Consider the following 15460-nt stretch of genomic DNA (forward strand, 5'->3'; position numbering starts at 1 on the left):
ATTAATTTTTAAAATCAATTTTAAAACAAACTGGAAGCCAGTGGCGTGAGTAAAGGGGTAACATGCTCATGTCTGGAAGTATTTGTTAAAAGACAAGCAGCAGCATTTTGAAGGCGTGCAAGGGAAGGCTGGTTAACACCAGCATAAAAATTGCATTACAGTCATCAACTCTGGAGCTGATAAAAGCATGAATGACTGTCTCAAGATCGTGTCTACTGAGAAAGGGCTTCACTTTAGCCAGAAGACATGGCCAGAAAAAACTTGCATTGACAACAGAGTTTATCTGTTGACAGAACCTCAAACATTTGTAAAATATTACTGCCAAATTCTAGACAGCAGGTTATAAATAACCAGAACACCAAAGTTTGAGGGTACAACATTCGGCATGCCAGGATGTCTAAACACAATGGTCTCTTTTTTACCATCATTCGGGGAAAGGACGTTTTTAGACAATCACTGCTTTACATCATGAATGCAATCAAACAATGAAGACAAAGCATCGCTTCCATTAGTCCTCATAGGTAGACAGATTTGCAGATCATCTGCATAACAATGAAAGGACAGGTTGTGCTCACCTATGAATGGCCCCAACAACAACAACATGTGCAAGAAAAATAGAACTGGGCCAAGAATAGAACCCTATGGCACTCCACAATAAAGAGGAGCATTGGATGAGGACAGGTCACTGATCATAACGGGAGAAACTCCTCTCAGTCAAGTGAGATTTGTCATGAATGCCAACAAGATGTTCTAACCAGGAAACAAGTACTGTGTGAGACCCAACCCGACAGTATTAGAAATCTCTCTCAGCACCTTAGATGGACCAACATCTAAAGGACAACTTCTAGCTTTCAAGTGTTTCACTACCTCACTAGGGGATGAAAAAGAAATGGGCTCAAACTGCTTGAGCACAGCAGATTGTACATGAGTAACAGACAATTCAACATTTATTTATTACATTTATGATGAACATTCTGTCTGACAGAGGTTCATGGGTTTACAACTGAGTTTATAATCTGAAATAAGACGCTGGGACAATGACAACTGCTGGAAATAATATGAGACAAATATTGAGATTTTGACTCCTTCATAGCCTTCTGGGAGTTTGTCAGACTGCCCCTCAGAATACCCAGATACATGTGTACTTTATCCTTCTTGCACCTTCTTTCAGCCTGTCTGCAGCAAAAATATTACATTATGTTCAGATTTGAAGGTTACATAAAATTTAAAAAGTCTTGAATTGGATGATATTGCTGAAAATAAGTGCTCCATTTATTTCCATTGTCTCCAAAACAGATTTGTGCTAAATGCAATGACATGACATTTGATAATAATATCTAAATAATCAATGTTTATGAGTGCATTGGTAAAAAAAAAAATTGCATGAGTTGAAAAATGGAAAATATGGCTGAATATTTAAGAAGGAAGACAAAAATCTACCATAATGTGCATGTCCAGAATAAAGATGATCTTGTAGGTCATATTTGTGAATTCCATAGATGATACACTTCTGGCTCATGGGCCTTATGTGGCCCCCGGGCTGCCACTTTGACACCACTGCATTAATGTTTGGTGATCTAGTGATAGATGTGAAGATGTGAGGATGGAAGCCTTACCTGATACAAGTCCTGAGTGAAGGTCGGTGCGTTATCGTTGACATCATCCACCAGCAGGGTGAGGTTGGCCTCGCTCTGATGTTTGGAGTCAGATGAGCGGATCGTCAGAGTGTACCACGTCCTCTCCTCATAGTCCAGAGGACCAGTCAGAGACACCGCTCCTCCGTAGCGATGTATCCCAAACATGCCCTGGCTACTAGCGTCCAGGTGTAGTGTGTAGGAGAGGGTGGGCTCTGAGTCCACGTCATTTCCCGTAACTTGAGTGATAACTGTGCCAATCAGCGTGTCTGTAGGACGATCATAGTGGAGGGATGAAGGGAAAAGCAGACATTTAGTTTTCTGTTTTCACCTAAAATAAAGCATATCACCATTTTGAGTTCAGAGATTTTCTGACTTTTGTCTCTTTGGGATGAAATATCCTGCTGTGGAAAACCTTGATCTGACACTCAGGAAATGAACAGAGGATCATGGCAAGAGCTTGTTTCATAATGGGGTCAGAATCCCGCTGCGTGAGCTGCCAGAGTGTTATGATACGGTGCGTAGAGAAAAGATCACTGGACTAACCTCCACTGTGAAAACCAACTTACCTTCAGGCACTCGGATCTCCTGAGGCACAGGAATCATGGGACTGTTGTCATTGAGGTCGATGATGATCACAGTGAGGGTGGCAGAGCCGGCCAACCGTGGGGTTCCCCGGTCTGTCGCCGTAACAACAAGCCTGGTGCCGCAAAAATAAGTGTCATCATCTCAACATGTGAACTTCAAATTTCAACTTCAATTTTTGACTCCCTAATATATATAAATGAGGAAAAATAAAAATATCCAGAGAAAAATCTGACTTCCAAACTACCACCTGCAGTACAGGAGAGCTGATCGCTCCTAATTTGCATTTTCTCATTTGTTTCTTAACTTTCTGTCCCTGAGCTGAAGAGTTTTCCAGCATGTGTGGGAGTCCATGTATTAAAAAGCTCAGGCATTACTTTGTGTGTGTATGTGTGTGTGCACGGACATCATTAAAGAAAATAATGAAACAAAGTAACTACTGAGAAGAATGAGCATGACAGAAGCAGAGTTGAGGTGAGGTGAAGCACATGGTGCTTTTCATTCTGCAGTGCACGGGGATAAAACGAAGAAACAGAGCAAAGCTCACTTTGTTTGAGTCCAGATCTCTCTGTCCATTATGGCTGCAGTGGTGACGCTGCCGGTCACTGGATCTATCTTAAACAGGCTGCTCATGGATGACGACCTGATGGAGTAGGTCACCTGAGCATTCTGACCCTGGTCCAGATCATCTGCTGCAACCTGAGGAAATTAGCACCCCGGATTACAAATGAAAATACAGAAATATCTGCAACATCTGTTCTCGTGTAACATGAGTCTGTGAGCAATATTGGACTTGGAAGTCAAAAGTTCATGAAAATGAGCTCCGTGGCTCCGGCTGTACGACACAGTCGAGTCAGCAGGGACACTGAAAGTGCATTCAGACAAACCCTTCTCTATGTTGATACAGATTCCTGAAGCTTGAGTGTTTTCGATTCTACAAATTCACACTTCAACAAAAGCTGACTATAATAAATGTGTGAGGAACAGGCTACTGCACCTGGATAATAGGAAAGTCGTAGCCTTGAGCCTCTCGAATGTAGGCTACGTAGTTCTGGAGTTGAAAGCGTGGCAAGTTGTCATTGACGTCCTGGAGCATTAAGTTGACCGCCATGTAGGAGCTGGAGGACGCCGTCTCGGCTTTCACCACAAGGCGGAGTTTTGACGTCCTCTCAAAGTCGAGACCCTCAGAGTTCTGGACCCAGATTTCACCTAATTTAAAACAATAACAAGGCTCAATGTAGATGTGAAGAATGTGATTTTATTGTTCTTACTGTCACCTCAACACTTACCAGAAATGGAGTTGATGGCGAAAGACTGCATCCTGTTCCCACTAAAAATGCTGTAGTTGATGCCGGTTTGTGAGCCATCAGGATACTGGGCCTGAGCCTGCGTGACTACTGTGCCTACGGAGGTGAAACATATGCCATGTTGATCTTCTAAACTCTTTGTACATTTACAAACATCCCAAGTGAAAAGTTGACATTTCATCCAAACCTTTAGCAGCGTTCTCCTGCAGACTGACATCTCGAGCCGAACGAGAGAAGCGGATTCCCCTGTAGCTCTGCTCCCTGATGTAAATTATCACCACGCCCAAGGAGGACTGAGCCGGGTTCCCCTGGTCCACAGCCTCCACTATTAACGTCCTCTGGCTCTGGGTTAGAGTCTGTAGTTTCTCTGTGGCTTGAATATCTCCAGTCAGTGAATTGATGGTGAATCCTTTTGCAGGGATGGTAAAGCGATAGAACACGGAACCGTTGGCTCCAAAGTCCTTGTCTTCAGCCCTCATGGTGGCCAGCACTCGACGGCTGGTCACAGTGCTGGCTGAGATGTTAATAATGAGTGGATCCTGAATGAAGAATGGGGCGTTGTCATTCACATCCTGGATGTAGACAATCACCTGAGCAGTGGAGTTGCGCGGGTTGGAAGGAGAGGAATCAGTGGCACAAACCTCAAAACTATAAGAAGCAGTTCTCTCTCTGTCGAGCGGAGCTGCTGTGATAATGCGACCTGTGTTCTGCTCAATGAAGAACATGCTCTGTGAGCCATGGCTCAGAAAATACAACACCTGGCTGTTGTGTCCCTGGTCCACATCAGTGGCTTTCACCTCAAGTACCAGTGATCCAATAGGGACATCTTCTGATACATCTGCAGTGTAGCTGCTGCTCTGAAATTGAGGGCTGTTGTCGTTGATGTCCAGGACGATCACCTCCACAGTGGCAGTGCTGCTGAGAGGAGGCCGGCCCTGGTCCTGAGCTGTGACTATTAGTGTGTATCCAGCCTTATATTCCCTATCCAGGGGCCTTGAGGTGGACAGGACGCCTGAATGTCTGTCCAGATGGAAGTCTCCAGATGGATCACCAGCTGGAAGGAGAGCGATGGCACATGACTTTGGAGTAGAACAAATGCTGAAACACCTACTCATGAGAACACATTATCAGAGTTAGAACAATGTTCCTGTTGAGTCACTCTCAAGTCTGGGCACTACATGTCCCAAGTCAAGGCCCAAGTCAGCTTGACTCCATGTCTTCCGAGTTGACTTGGGAACTGACCTAGAACCAGAAACTGACAGTGACTTGACAAGTACTTTGCACTACCTTCAATAATGAAAGCACTACTGAATTGTTCTCAGTTAGCTCCATGTCAAGCCTCAAGTCAACTTGACTGTCAGTGTATTGGAACATGACTTGGACTTGTCTTGCAGTGTCAAGATATCAGAGTGACTTGACAGTGACATTCTCCCATCTCTGTTGATGACTTAGGCTGTCCAGTACACCTACCTTCAGACTCCAGCTTGTCAAATGCAGTGTCCACATTATTGTAAGAAATCAGATTTTCCCATCAGTGACTTCAGTTTATGGAAGTGTTTGATGATGTGGATACCTCTGCAGGAGAACAAAGGTCTACATCTTGGTGTTTCCTGTCTTACTGTGTGAATGTGAGACTGTGATGTTAATCAGTGACCTCAGGCAATGATTAGATGTCTCTGGTGTTTGGTGTTTTTGGGGTTTGCAGAATTACTATGGGTCACAATTATAGTTGCTTAAGGTCCGATCTCACTGGGCTGTGACTGCGTGCAAATGGCAGTTGTGAGGGAAATTGCTTGATTTTGCGTGACATTTGTTGAGTGGTGCTCTTCCTTCGCTTAACTCACAGGTTTGTCTGTTTGTTTGTTTGATACCTTTGGCCTTTCTGTGTGGAGTTCGCATGTTCTCAGAGGGTTCTCTCCTGGTGCTCCAGCTTCCTCCCACATCCTAAGACATGCAGGTTAGGTGGACTGGAAACTTTAAATTGCCCGTAGGACTGCATGCGGAGGTAAGTGTGCTTGTTTGTCTATATTTGGGCCTGCGACAGACTGGTGTCCTATGCAGGGTGTACCCTGGCTACCGCCCTATGACTGCTGAGATAGGCTCCATCCCCCTGCGACTCGATCTTGGATAAGTGGTTGAAGATGAATCTCTGTGTGTTTGATTTTCTTGTGCTTGGACAGTATAGATAAAGTCTTGTATGAGACACAGACGCATCAGAGAGACCAGACATAGCTATAGGCAGTAAAACTTTGACGTACATTCTTCCGTCACCTTTTCACCCCCCTTTTCAAACTGACATATTAATTGAGGTCATTTAAAATTGAGGGTTAAGAAAGGTCAGAGTGATTTGATATTAAACAAAAAAACTGGTTCAAAGTCAAGGTGGCAGGGTTTTGTCACTTTCTCAGTTTGTATAATTTTACCTCACATCTCCATGTTTTGTTCCCAGTTGTTCTTGTCTTTTCCATGGCACTGGGTGTTATTGTGGCTGTTCACGCTCATGGTCCTGTGGGTGTACATGTTGTTGTGCACTGGGTCTATTTATTGGGTCATTTGTGATGTCTTCTCACCCCTGTGTTGTCACTTTCCTACATGTTTTTGGTTGTGGGCTTTCTCTCTGTAGGTCACTGGGATGGTTTCTCTTTGCTGGTGCACAGGTGTTTGTTTTGTTTAATGTGCATCCTCTACTTTCCCCCCCAGTTTGTGGGAGTTCCTCTCTGCCCCGTTGGTTTTGTTTCTTGTTGTGGTCTTAACTGTATTTTGTGGCGTTGCCTAGCTGCCACGTGCCCCAGTGACTCTGTTCGTAATCGGCTGCAGCTGGTGCTGATTGAGGTACATCCTCTTAAGATGCTGAGTTACTCGTGTTTTCGGCCAAAGTATCACGTTTGCATGTCCCGAGCCAAGCATTTCCAAGTTTTCTTTTGAGTATCTACACCTGAGCTATATTTGACCATTGCTTGTCCTTGACCTTGGTCTTCTCTCCTGTCGTGGATACTGTTGTACTGTGGTATCTTTTGGACTGTTACATTATTAAACTCTGCTTTTTGCACTTCCTTTCCTTACCTGGCCCTTTGCTTTTAGACTGTTTGTTGAAATATGGCAGCTGTGATTGTTTTCCTTTCTCTATTTCTAGTTCGAAACCTATGTTGTGTTCTGTGTTTCCAGATTGTGCTGTTCTGTTATTAACTGCACCATTTGGATTGAGCTTTCATGAAGCAGGATTTTGGTTTGAAATCAGTTACAGTGCCTTATTATTTATTCCGAATCCTTTGAGTGAGGAAGTCAGATTAGTACATTTGTGTGGAAAACAATGCCAAGAACGTTAGGTAGTAAAATTTGTAAATTAGTAAAATTAAATAAATAATTGAAAAAAAAGTTTGATCATAGAATTAAAAAGAAAAAAGAAAGTTGTATGTATGCATGAACAAGAGTTGTCATGCATACATACATACAACAACACAACGAGGTCTGTGATAAAAGTAACGGACCTTATTATTTTTTTCAAAAACCATATGGATTTGAATCATGTGTGATTACATCAGACATGCTTGACCCCTCGTGGGCATGCGAGAGTTTTTTCACGCCTGTCGGTTACGTCCTGCTGCTTTGTTTGATAAAAATTTTTTCAAAAACTGTAAGGCACAACTGAGTGGACACCATTCGATAAATTCAGCTGGTTTCCGGTAAAAATTTTAACGGCTGATGAGAGATTTTGGTCTGGTAGTGTCGCTTTAAGGACGGCCCACGGCGCCTGACGGCGATCTGCGCTTCGAGGCGGCGTCGTCTCGCCATTTCAAGTTGAAAACTTCCACATTTCAGGCTCTGTGGACCCAGTAAGTCATCAGAGAACAGAGAACTTTCAGAAGAAGTCGGCATGAGGAGTTTATTCTGACATTCCATTGTTAACGGACATTTTGTAATGAAAGAACGTGCGGACAGAGTCGCATGTCGGGCCAGACCCGACCGCGGGGGGTCGCGACAGGAAAAACACCTCCGTTGGAAACCTTAACGGACAAGTTGGAACATGCCCAAGCTGTTAAACAATTTCTCGGTTACTCACTTGTTGAAAGCCATCAAAAGCCGCCTGAATTTTACAAATGGTTTTCAACACGGAGGTGTTTTTCCGAGTCGTTTCCATGACGACTCGGCGAATTTGCGCGCACGTCTTTCATTACAAAATGTCCTTAAACAGTGGAATGTCCGCATAAAGTCCTCATGCCGGCCTGTTCTGAATCTTCTCTGTTCTCTCACGACGTCCTGGGTGAATTAAGCCTTAAATTAGGATGTTTTCAGCTCGAAACAGGCCGACGACGGTGCCTGGAAGCGCTGCGCGACATCCCGCTTCGTGGGAAGTACTTACAGCGACAGAAACACCCCATAATCTCTCATCAGCCGTTAAACTTTTCACCGAAAACCAGCTTAACTTCTCGAATAGTGTCCACTCGGATATTCCTCACAGGTCCAGAAAAAATGTTGATAAAGCAACGCGCACCGTCTGCAGCGGCTATTCAGACAAAGAGATTCCGACGGACAGGGTGGAGCACTCCTCACTCAAGGCCTACCCACAGGCGAATGACGTCACCGACACGCGTGAAAAAACTCTACCTACTCTACTCTACTCTACACATATATATATATATATATATATATATATATATATATATATATATATATGTGTGTATAAATGTGTATATATATGTGTGTGTGTGTGTGTGTGGTCCGACTGATCAAGATGTTGCAATGTGATATTTAATTCATCAGCTGAAACAAAATAGTGTCTTCCTGATCTTGGTTTTACACTGTGATGTCATATCCGTGAAGTAATTTTGACGTAATCCTGAGAAGTCTAAAAAGGAAAATCCTGATCCAGTATCCGGATCCAGATCACCTCCAAAACTTAATGGAGTCTTTCATGGCCTAATACCTATCGGTGGTGAAAATTTTGTCAAAAGCTGTGCAGTAGTTTTGACATAATCCTGCGAACACAGAGACGGACAAAAAAATAAACGCCAATGATTTTATGTCCTTGGCGAATGTAATAAAAAAGCCTTTGCCACGAAGGTCAAAACTGAGCTCAGGTGCGTCCTCTTTCCACTGATTATCCTTGGGATGTTTCAACAGCTTCACTGGAGTCCACCTGGGGTAAATTCAGTAAATTGGACATGATTTGGAAAGACACACACCTGTCTACATATAAGGTCCCACAGTTGACAGTGAATGTCAGAGCACAAACCAAGCATGACCTTAAAGGAATTGTCTGTAGACCTCCGAGACAGGATTGTCTCAAGGCAGAATTCTGGGGAAGGGTACAGAAACATTTCTCCTGCTTTGAAGGTCCCAATGAGCTCAGTGGCCTTCATCATCTGTATGATGGAAGAAGCTCAGATCCACCAGGACTCTTCCTAGAGGTGGCCGGCCCGTCTAACCTGAGTCATCGGGGGAGAAGGGCCTTAGTCAGGGAGGTGACTAAAAACCTGATGGTCACTCTGTCAGAGCTCCATCATTCCTTTGTGGATTGAGGAGAACCTTCCAGAAGGACAACCATTCTGCAGCAATCTATCAATCAGGCCTGTATGGTAGAGTGGCCAGACTGAGACCACTCCTTAGTAAAAGGCACATGGCAGCCCACCTGGAGTTTGCCAAAAGGCACCTGAAGGACTCTCAGCCCATAAGAAATAAAATTCTCTGGTCTGATGAGAGAAATACTGAAGTCTTTGGCGTGAATGGCAGGTGTCATGTTTGGAGGAAACCAGGCACCATCCCTACAGTGAAGCATGGTGGTGGCAGCATCATGCTGTGTGAATGTTTTTCAGTGGCAGGAAGTGGGAGACTAGTCAGGATTGAGGGAAAGATGAATGCAGCAATGTACAGAGACATCCTGGATGAAAACCTGCTCCAGAGTGCTCTGGGGTGATGGTTCCTCTTTCAAAAGGACAAAAACCCTAAGCACACAGCCAAGATATCAAAGGAGTGGCTTCAGGAAAACTCTGTGAATGTCCTTGAGTGGTCCAGCCAGAGACCAGACATGAATCCGATTGAACATCTCTGGAGAGACCTGAAAATGGCTGTGCATCGACGCTCCCCATCCAACCTGATGGAGCTTGAGAGGTGGTGCAAAGAGGAGCGGGCAAACCTGCCCAAAGATAGGTGCACCAAGCTTGTGGCATCATATTCATGAAGACATGAGGCTGTAATTGCTGCCAAAGGTGCATCAGCAATGTACTGAGCAAAGGGTGTGAATATTTAAGTACATGTGATTTCTTAGGGTTTGATTAATAATAAATTTGCAAAAAATTCAAAAAACCTTTTTCATGTTGTCATTACGGGGTGTTGTGACTAGAATTTAGAGGGAAAAAAATTTACTCCATTTTGAAATAAGGCTATAACAAATTATATATATATATATATATATATATATATATATATATATATATATATATATATAGTATCATTGAATGACAGACTGAATGTGCATGAACCAGTGTCAAACATGTCATGGATAGGTGTGGTATTCCTCGAATGCACTTTCTTTATCTGAATGTAAATTTTCATGTTGTCATTACGGGGTGTTGTGACTAGAATTTGGAGGGAAAAAAAAATTTACTCCATTTTTAAATAAGGCTCTAACAAATTATATATATATATATATATATATATATATATATATATATATATATATATATATATATATATATATATATATATATATGCACAGTATCATTGAATGACAGACTGAATGTGCATGAACCAGTGTCAAACATGTCATGGATAGGTGTGGTATTCTTCGAGTGCACTTTCTTTATCTGAATGTAAAGTCCAACCTGTTATTTTGTAGGTTATCTTTGCACTGTCTCCTACATCTTTGTCAGTGGCTCTGAGGGTGAACAGCGACAATGCCTCCTGGTTTTCAGGCACCTCGATACTGTAATACAGACGTCCAAAGACGGGAGCGTTGTCATTCTCATCAAGGATTCTTATCCTTACAGTGGCTTTGGCATAGTTTGGGGGAAGTCCTCCATCTTTGGCATAAACTGTTCAAACAAATGAAAATGAGCCTTCCCAAACAAAAATGTATGCAGACATTCATTTAAACATCCCTCAGTAATGGTTTTGATGAGTACCTGTGAGAGTGTAGTAGTCCTGCAGCTCCCTGTCCAGAGATTTTGTGGTTGTTATGACACCCGTTACTGGGTGGATGCTGAATCCTTCCTCTGAGACACCATCATATGTCACCTTCCCGTTAGTCCCTGCAGGAAAAATCCACCACGATCATCACGAAAGTTCATTTGGCAAATTTCCAAGAAAATGACAACAAAATGAAGGCATTGCCTGAAACCTAGAAATAAGAAATGCCTCATTTAAAGGCCATGTGCAATGATCTTATTGATAGCCTGTTAGTGATTGTGTGTTTGTCATTGGTGCACCCCCTCAGGTGGCTGGATGCCAGATTGCGTGCTAACAGAGTGCAATTTGGCATCTTTGCTTATTTACTTCATTAACTGCTTTTGGACAGAGCGTTTTAATACCTCTTTTTTATGTGACTTCTGACTGATTCCAAAAGAATGTGAACTGTCTCCCCTACCACACACACATAAACACACACACACACACACACACACACACACACACACACACACACACACACACACACACACACACACACACACACACACACACACACACACACACACACACACACGCACACACTTACCACCTTGTTAGTGCAGTCAGCAATTATTTTTGTTCTTGGCTGTTGGTGTTGAGCATTAACCAAAACAAATTAACTGACCATTTTAGCACAAAATGCGGAATTCCTGCATATATATATATATATATATATAATGAACTCATCCTGCAGTGTTGAAATGTGCGCTCACTTCATGACTATCATTACTCATGATTTACTTTATCGATCAGAATCCTGATGAGTCACTGACTCTAATGATCCGGGTGATATCAGTCTCATGCAGAAATGCTACCAGTGAAAAAGGAGCCTGCTGTCTTCAACTACAAGTGAATAAACTGACATATTCTACTATTTTTGTATTTGTGACTTGTTTCCAGAAATGACACAGTGCAGGAAAAACATCTGAAACATGAACTATCAGATTGAAACACTCATCACTCACTCATATTCAACTGCTTATCTGGGATCAGGTCACGGGGGCAACAGCTCCAGCAGTGGACCCCAGACTTCTCTTTCCTGGGTCACATTGACCACCTCTGACTAGGGGATCCCAAGGCATTCCCAGGCCATTGTGGAGATATAATCTCTCCACCTCATCCTGCGTCTTCCCCAGATGGACATGCCTGGAACACCTCCCTAGGGAGGCGCCCAGGGGGCATCCTTACCAGATGCTCAAGCCATCTCAGCTGGCTCCTTATAACGCGATGGAGCAGCAGCTCTACTCCGAGCTCCCCACGGATGACCAAACTTCTCACCTTATCTCTAAGGGAGACACCGGCCACCCTCCTAAGGAAGCCCATTTAAGCTGCTTCTACCTGCAATCTAGTTCATTCAGTCGTGACCCAACGACCCATAACCATAGGTGAGAGTAGGAATGAAGATTAACCAGTAAATCGAGAGCTTCGCATTTTGGCTCAGCTCCCTTTTCGTCACAACAGTACAGTAGAGTGAATGCAACACCACCCCTACTGTGCTGATTCTCCAGCCAAGCTCACGCTCCGTTGTCCTCTCACTCGTGAACAAGACCCCGAGGTAATTGAAATCAGACCTCATTCCTTATTCTCATCCCAGCTACTTCACACTCAGTTGCGAACCAATCCAGTGAGTGATGGAGGTCACCGGTCGATGAAGCCAACAGGACCACATCATCTGCAAAAAGCAGTGATGAGACCTGTAGCCCACCAAACTGGAAACCCTCCTCCTCCCGACTATGCCTCGATACCCTGCCCATGAATATCACAAACAGGATTGGTGATAAGGCACAGCCCCGGCGGAGGCCAACCTCCACTGGAAACAAGTCTGAATTACTGCAGAGCACCCAAACACAGCTCTCGCTTTGTGAGTACACATATTGGATGGCCCTGAGAAGGGACCCCCCTCACTCCATACTCCTGCAGCACGTCCCACAGTATCTCCCAGGGTACCCGATCATATGCCTTCTCAAAGTCCACAAAACACATGTAGACTGGATGAGCATACTCGCAGGCTCCCTCCAGTATCTTTGTGAGAGTGAAGAGCTGGTCAGTTGTTCCACGGCCAGGACAGAACCCACATTATTCCTCTTCAGTCGGAGGTTTGACTATCTGCCGAACCCTACTTTCCAGCACCCTGGAGTAGACTTTGACCCCTGTGATTTGTGGAAGGGCACCTGAACTACTCAAGATCTGTGAGTTCCAGGAGAATTTGTATACACCACCTACAGTTAGCACCAAGTGTAGGACCAAAAGGAATTAGGTTACTGGGGACCACCCATTTGTTACTCAGCTGTTTGTAGTGGGATCGAAGTTAATGAAATGAATCACAACTTGCTCAACTCTAATTCATATACGAGGTCTGTGATAAAAGTAACAGACCTTATTATTTTTTTCAAAAACCATATGGATTTGAATCACGTGTGATTACATCAGACATGCTTGAACCCTCGTGGGCATGCGAGAGTTTTTCCACGCCTGTCGGTTACGTCATTCGCCTGAGTGAGGAGTCGCCCACCTTCTCGTCGTTTTTTCATTGTTTAGGAATGGCTCAGAGACTGCTGCTTTGTTTGATAAAATTTTTTTCAAAAACTGTAAGGCACAACTGAGTGGACACCATTCGATAAATTCAGCTGTTTTTCGGTAAACATTTTAATGGCTGATGAGAGATTTTGGTCTGGTAGTGTCGCTTTAAGGACGGCCCACGGTGCCTGACGGCGATCTGCGCTTCGAGGCGGCAGCGTCTCGCCATTTCAAGTTGAAATCTTCCACATTTCAGGCTCTGTTGACCCAGTAAGTCGTCAGAGAACAGAGAACTTTCAGAAGAAGTCGGCACGAGGAGTTTATTCGGACATTCCATTGTTAACGGACATTTTGTAATGACAGAACGTGCGGGCAGAGTCGCATGTCGGGCCAGACCCGACCGCGGGGGGTCGCGACAGGAAAAACACCTCCGTTGGAAATCTTAACGGGCAAGTTGGAACATGCCCAAGCTGTTAAACAATTTCTCAGTTACTCACTTGTTGAAAGCCATCAAAAGCCGCCTGAATTTTACAAATGGTTTTCAACACGGAGGTATTTTTCCGAGTCGTTTCCATGACGACTCGGCGAATTTGCGCGCACGTCTTTCATTACAAAATGTCCTTAAACAGTGGAATGTCCGCATAAAGTCCTCATGCCGGCCTGTTCTGAATCTTCTCTGTTCTCTCACGACGTCCTGGGTGAATTAAGCCTTAAATTAGAATGTTTTCAGGTCGAAACAGGCCGACGACGGTGCCTGGAAGCGCTGCGCGACGTCCCGCTCCATGGGAAGTCCTTACAGCGACAGAAACACCCTATAATCTCTCATCAGCCGTTAAACTTTTCACCGAAAACCAGCTTAATTTCTCGAATAGTGTCCACTCGGATATCCCTGACAGGTCCAGAAAAAATGTTGATAAAGCAACGCGCGCTGTCCGCAGCGGCTATTCAGACAGAGATTCCGACGGGCGGGGTGGAGCACTCCTCACTCAAGGCCTACCCACAGGCGAATGACGTCACCGACACGCGTGAAAAAACTCACGCATGCGCACGAGGGTTCAAGCTGACGTAAAAACATATGAATCAAATCCATTTATTTTTTTAAAAAAATAAAAAGGACCGCTTTTTTCATCACAGACCTTGTATTTCTACCTTGCATGTACCAGAAGGGTTGAAAGGTTTATCCACAAGCAAGCAGATTTGACTTGCCAAGTATAATAATCCTATTTATCACTGTGTATTGTGTCGCCACAGCATTTAAATAAAGAGTGACAAGATCAAAGAGTTTATCTTGAAATCTTGCACCCTGCTGCTGCGCTTCTACAGTTCAAGACAGTATTGGACCTCAGCGATATGCCATGCAAATTCTGAAGTACATTGAAATATTGCTTGCAAGGAATGCAGACGAGGAGGCACAAACTGAACCTGCCAGCCACCAGTGCACAACATGGTTTTGATCATTTTTAGGTGACAAGTTATCAAATTGTGCCTGATTGCTTTACGGCCCCTGAAATCACAGCAATGCCTACAAATGAATCTTCACAGGTTTCATCTCTTTGAAGTAGAAAATGTGCCCACCTCACACGTTGTAGGTATAGCTAGAAGGAGGTGGGATTTTGGGCTTAAAACCTCCCCAAATCATTTCATGAGTTGAGAAATGAGGCTTTGCAATATTTTCACCAAAATTATATAAAAAAAATCAGAAATTCACTTACTTGTTTCAGATGCTCAAAAAAAACAAACAAACAAACAATCAGTTGTTTCAGAAAATGATTGATGATTTTGAAATGATAAAAACAAAAAGTAAAAAAAAAATGTTTTGATGTTTTACCAAAATTGGAGCAACTTTAACTTTTGACCCCTGTACAAACTGAAATTGGCCTTTCTCAGTGTTCTTGCTGTTTTTACCCCATAACTCCAGACAATTCATTCACAGATAGTCCAAACTATACCTTTTTGGAATCTTTATGATCAGACAAATAATATGGAATACCTTTCAATATGATTGGAGCATTTTTAAATTTTGACCCCTGTGTAATACTTCAATTGACCCCTTCTTGGCCGCCTATTGAAAGTTCACGTGGGTACCCGGCATTTTTAAAAGAGTAATGTCTAAGAGTATGTGTGCCAAATTTGGTGCTTGCATCACCATTTGAAGCATTTTTTTTTTCAGTTATCCGCTGCACTATACAGGGTGCACAAGGTACTGCTAAGTCACTTAATTGCACATGGGTGTATTTTGGGTTTCAAAACAAA

At 43.5% G+C, this 15460-nt stretch overlaps 1 protein-coding gene across 1 annotated transcript in view; it reads right to left on the minus strand.

Moving 5' to 3' along the window:
* Positions 1 to 15460, minus strand: part of LOC117508620 (protocadherin-16-like) — a 354090-nt gene that overhangs the window by 13797 nt on the left and 324833 nt on the right. The window contains 8 exon segments of the mRNA XM_034168420.1: positions 1617 to 1903; positions 2204 to 2334; positions 2767 to 2918; positions 3217 to 3428; positions 3509 to 3622; positions 3714 to 4580; positions 10348 to 10557; positions 10648 to 10773. Coding sequence (XP_034024311.1) covers positions 1617 to 1903; positions 2204 to 2334; positions 2767 to 2918; positions 3217 to 3428; positions 3509 to 3622; positions 3714 to 4580; positions 10348 to 10557; positions 10648 to 10773 — 2099 coding nt within the window.

Source organism: Thalassophryne amazonica, chromosome 4 (assembly GCF_902500255.1).
Source record: "Thalassophryne amazonica chromosome 4, fThaAma1.1, whole genome shotgun sequence".
Taxonomy (NCBI): domain Eukaryota; kingdom Metazoa; phylum Chordata; class Actinopteri; order Batrachoidiformes; family Batrachoididae; genus Thalassophryne; species Thalassophryne amazonica.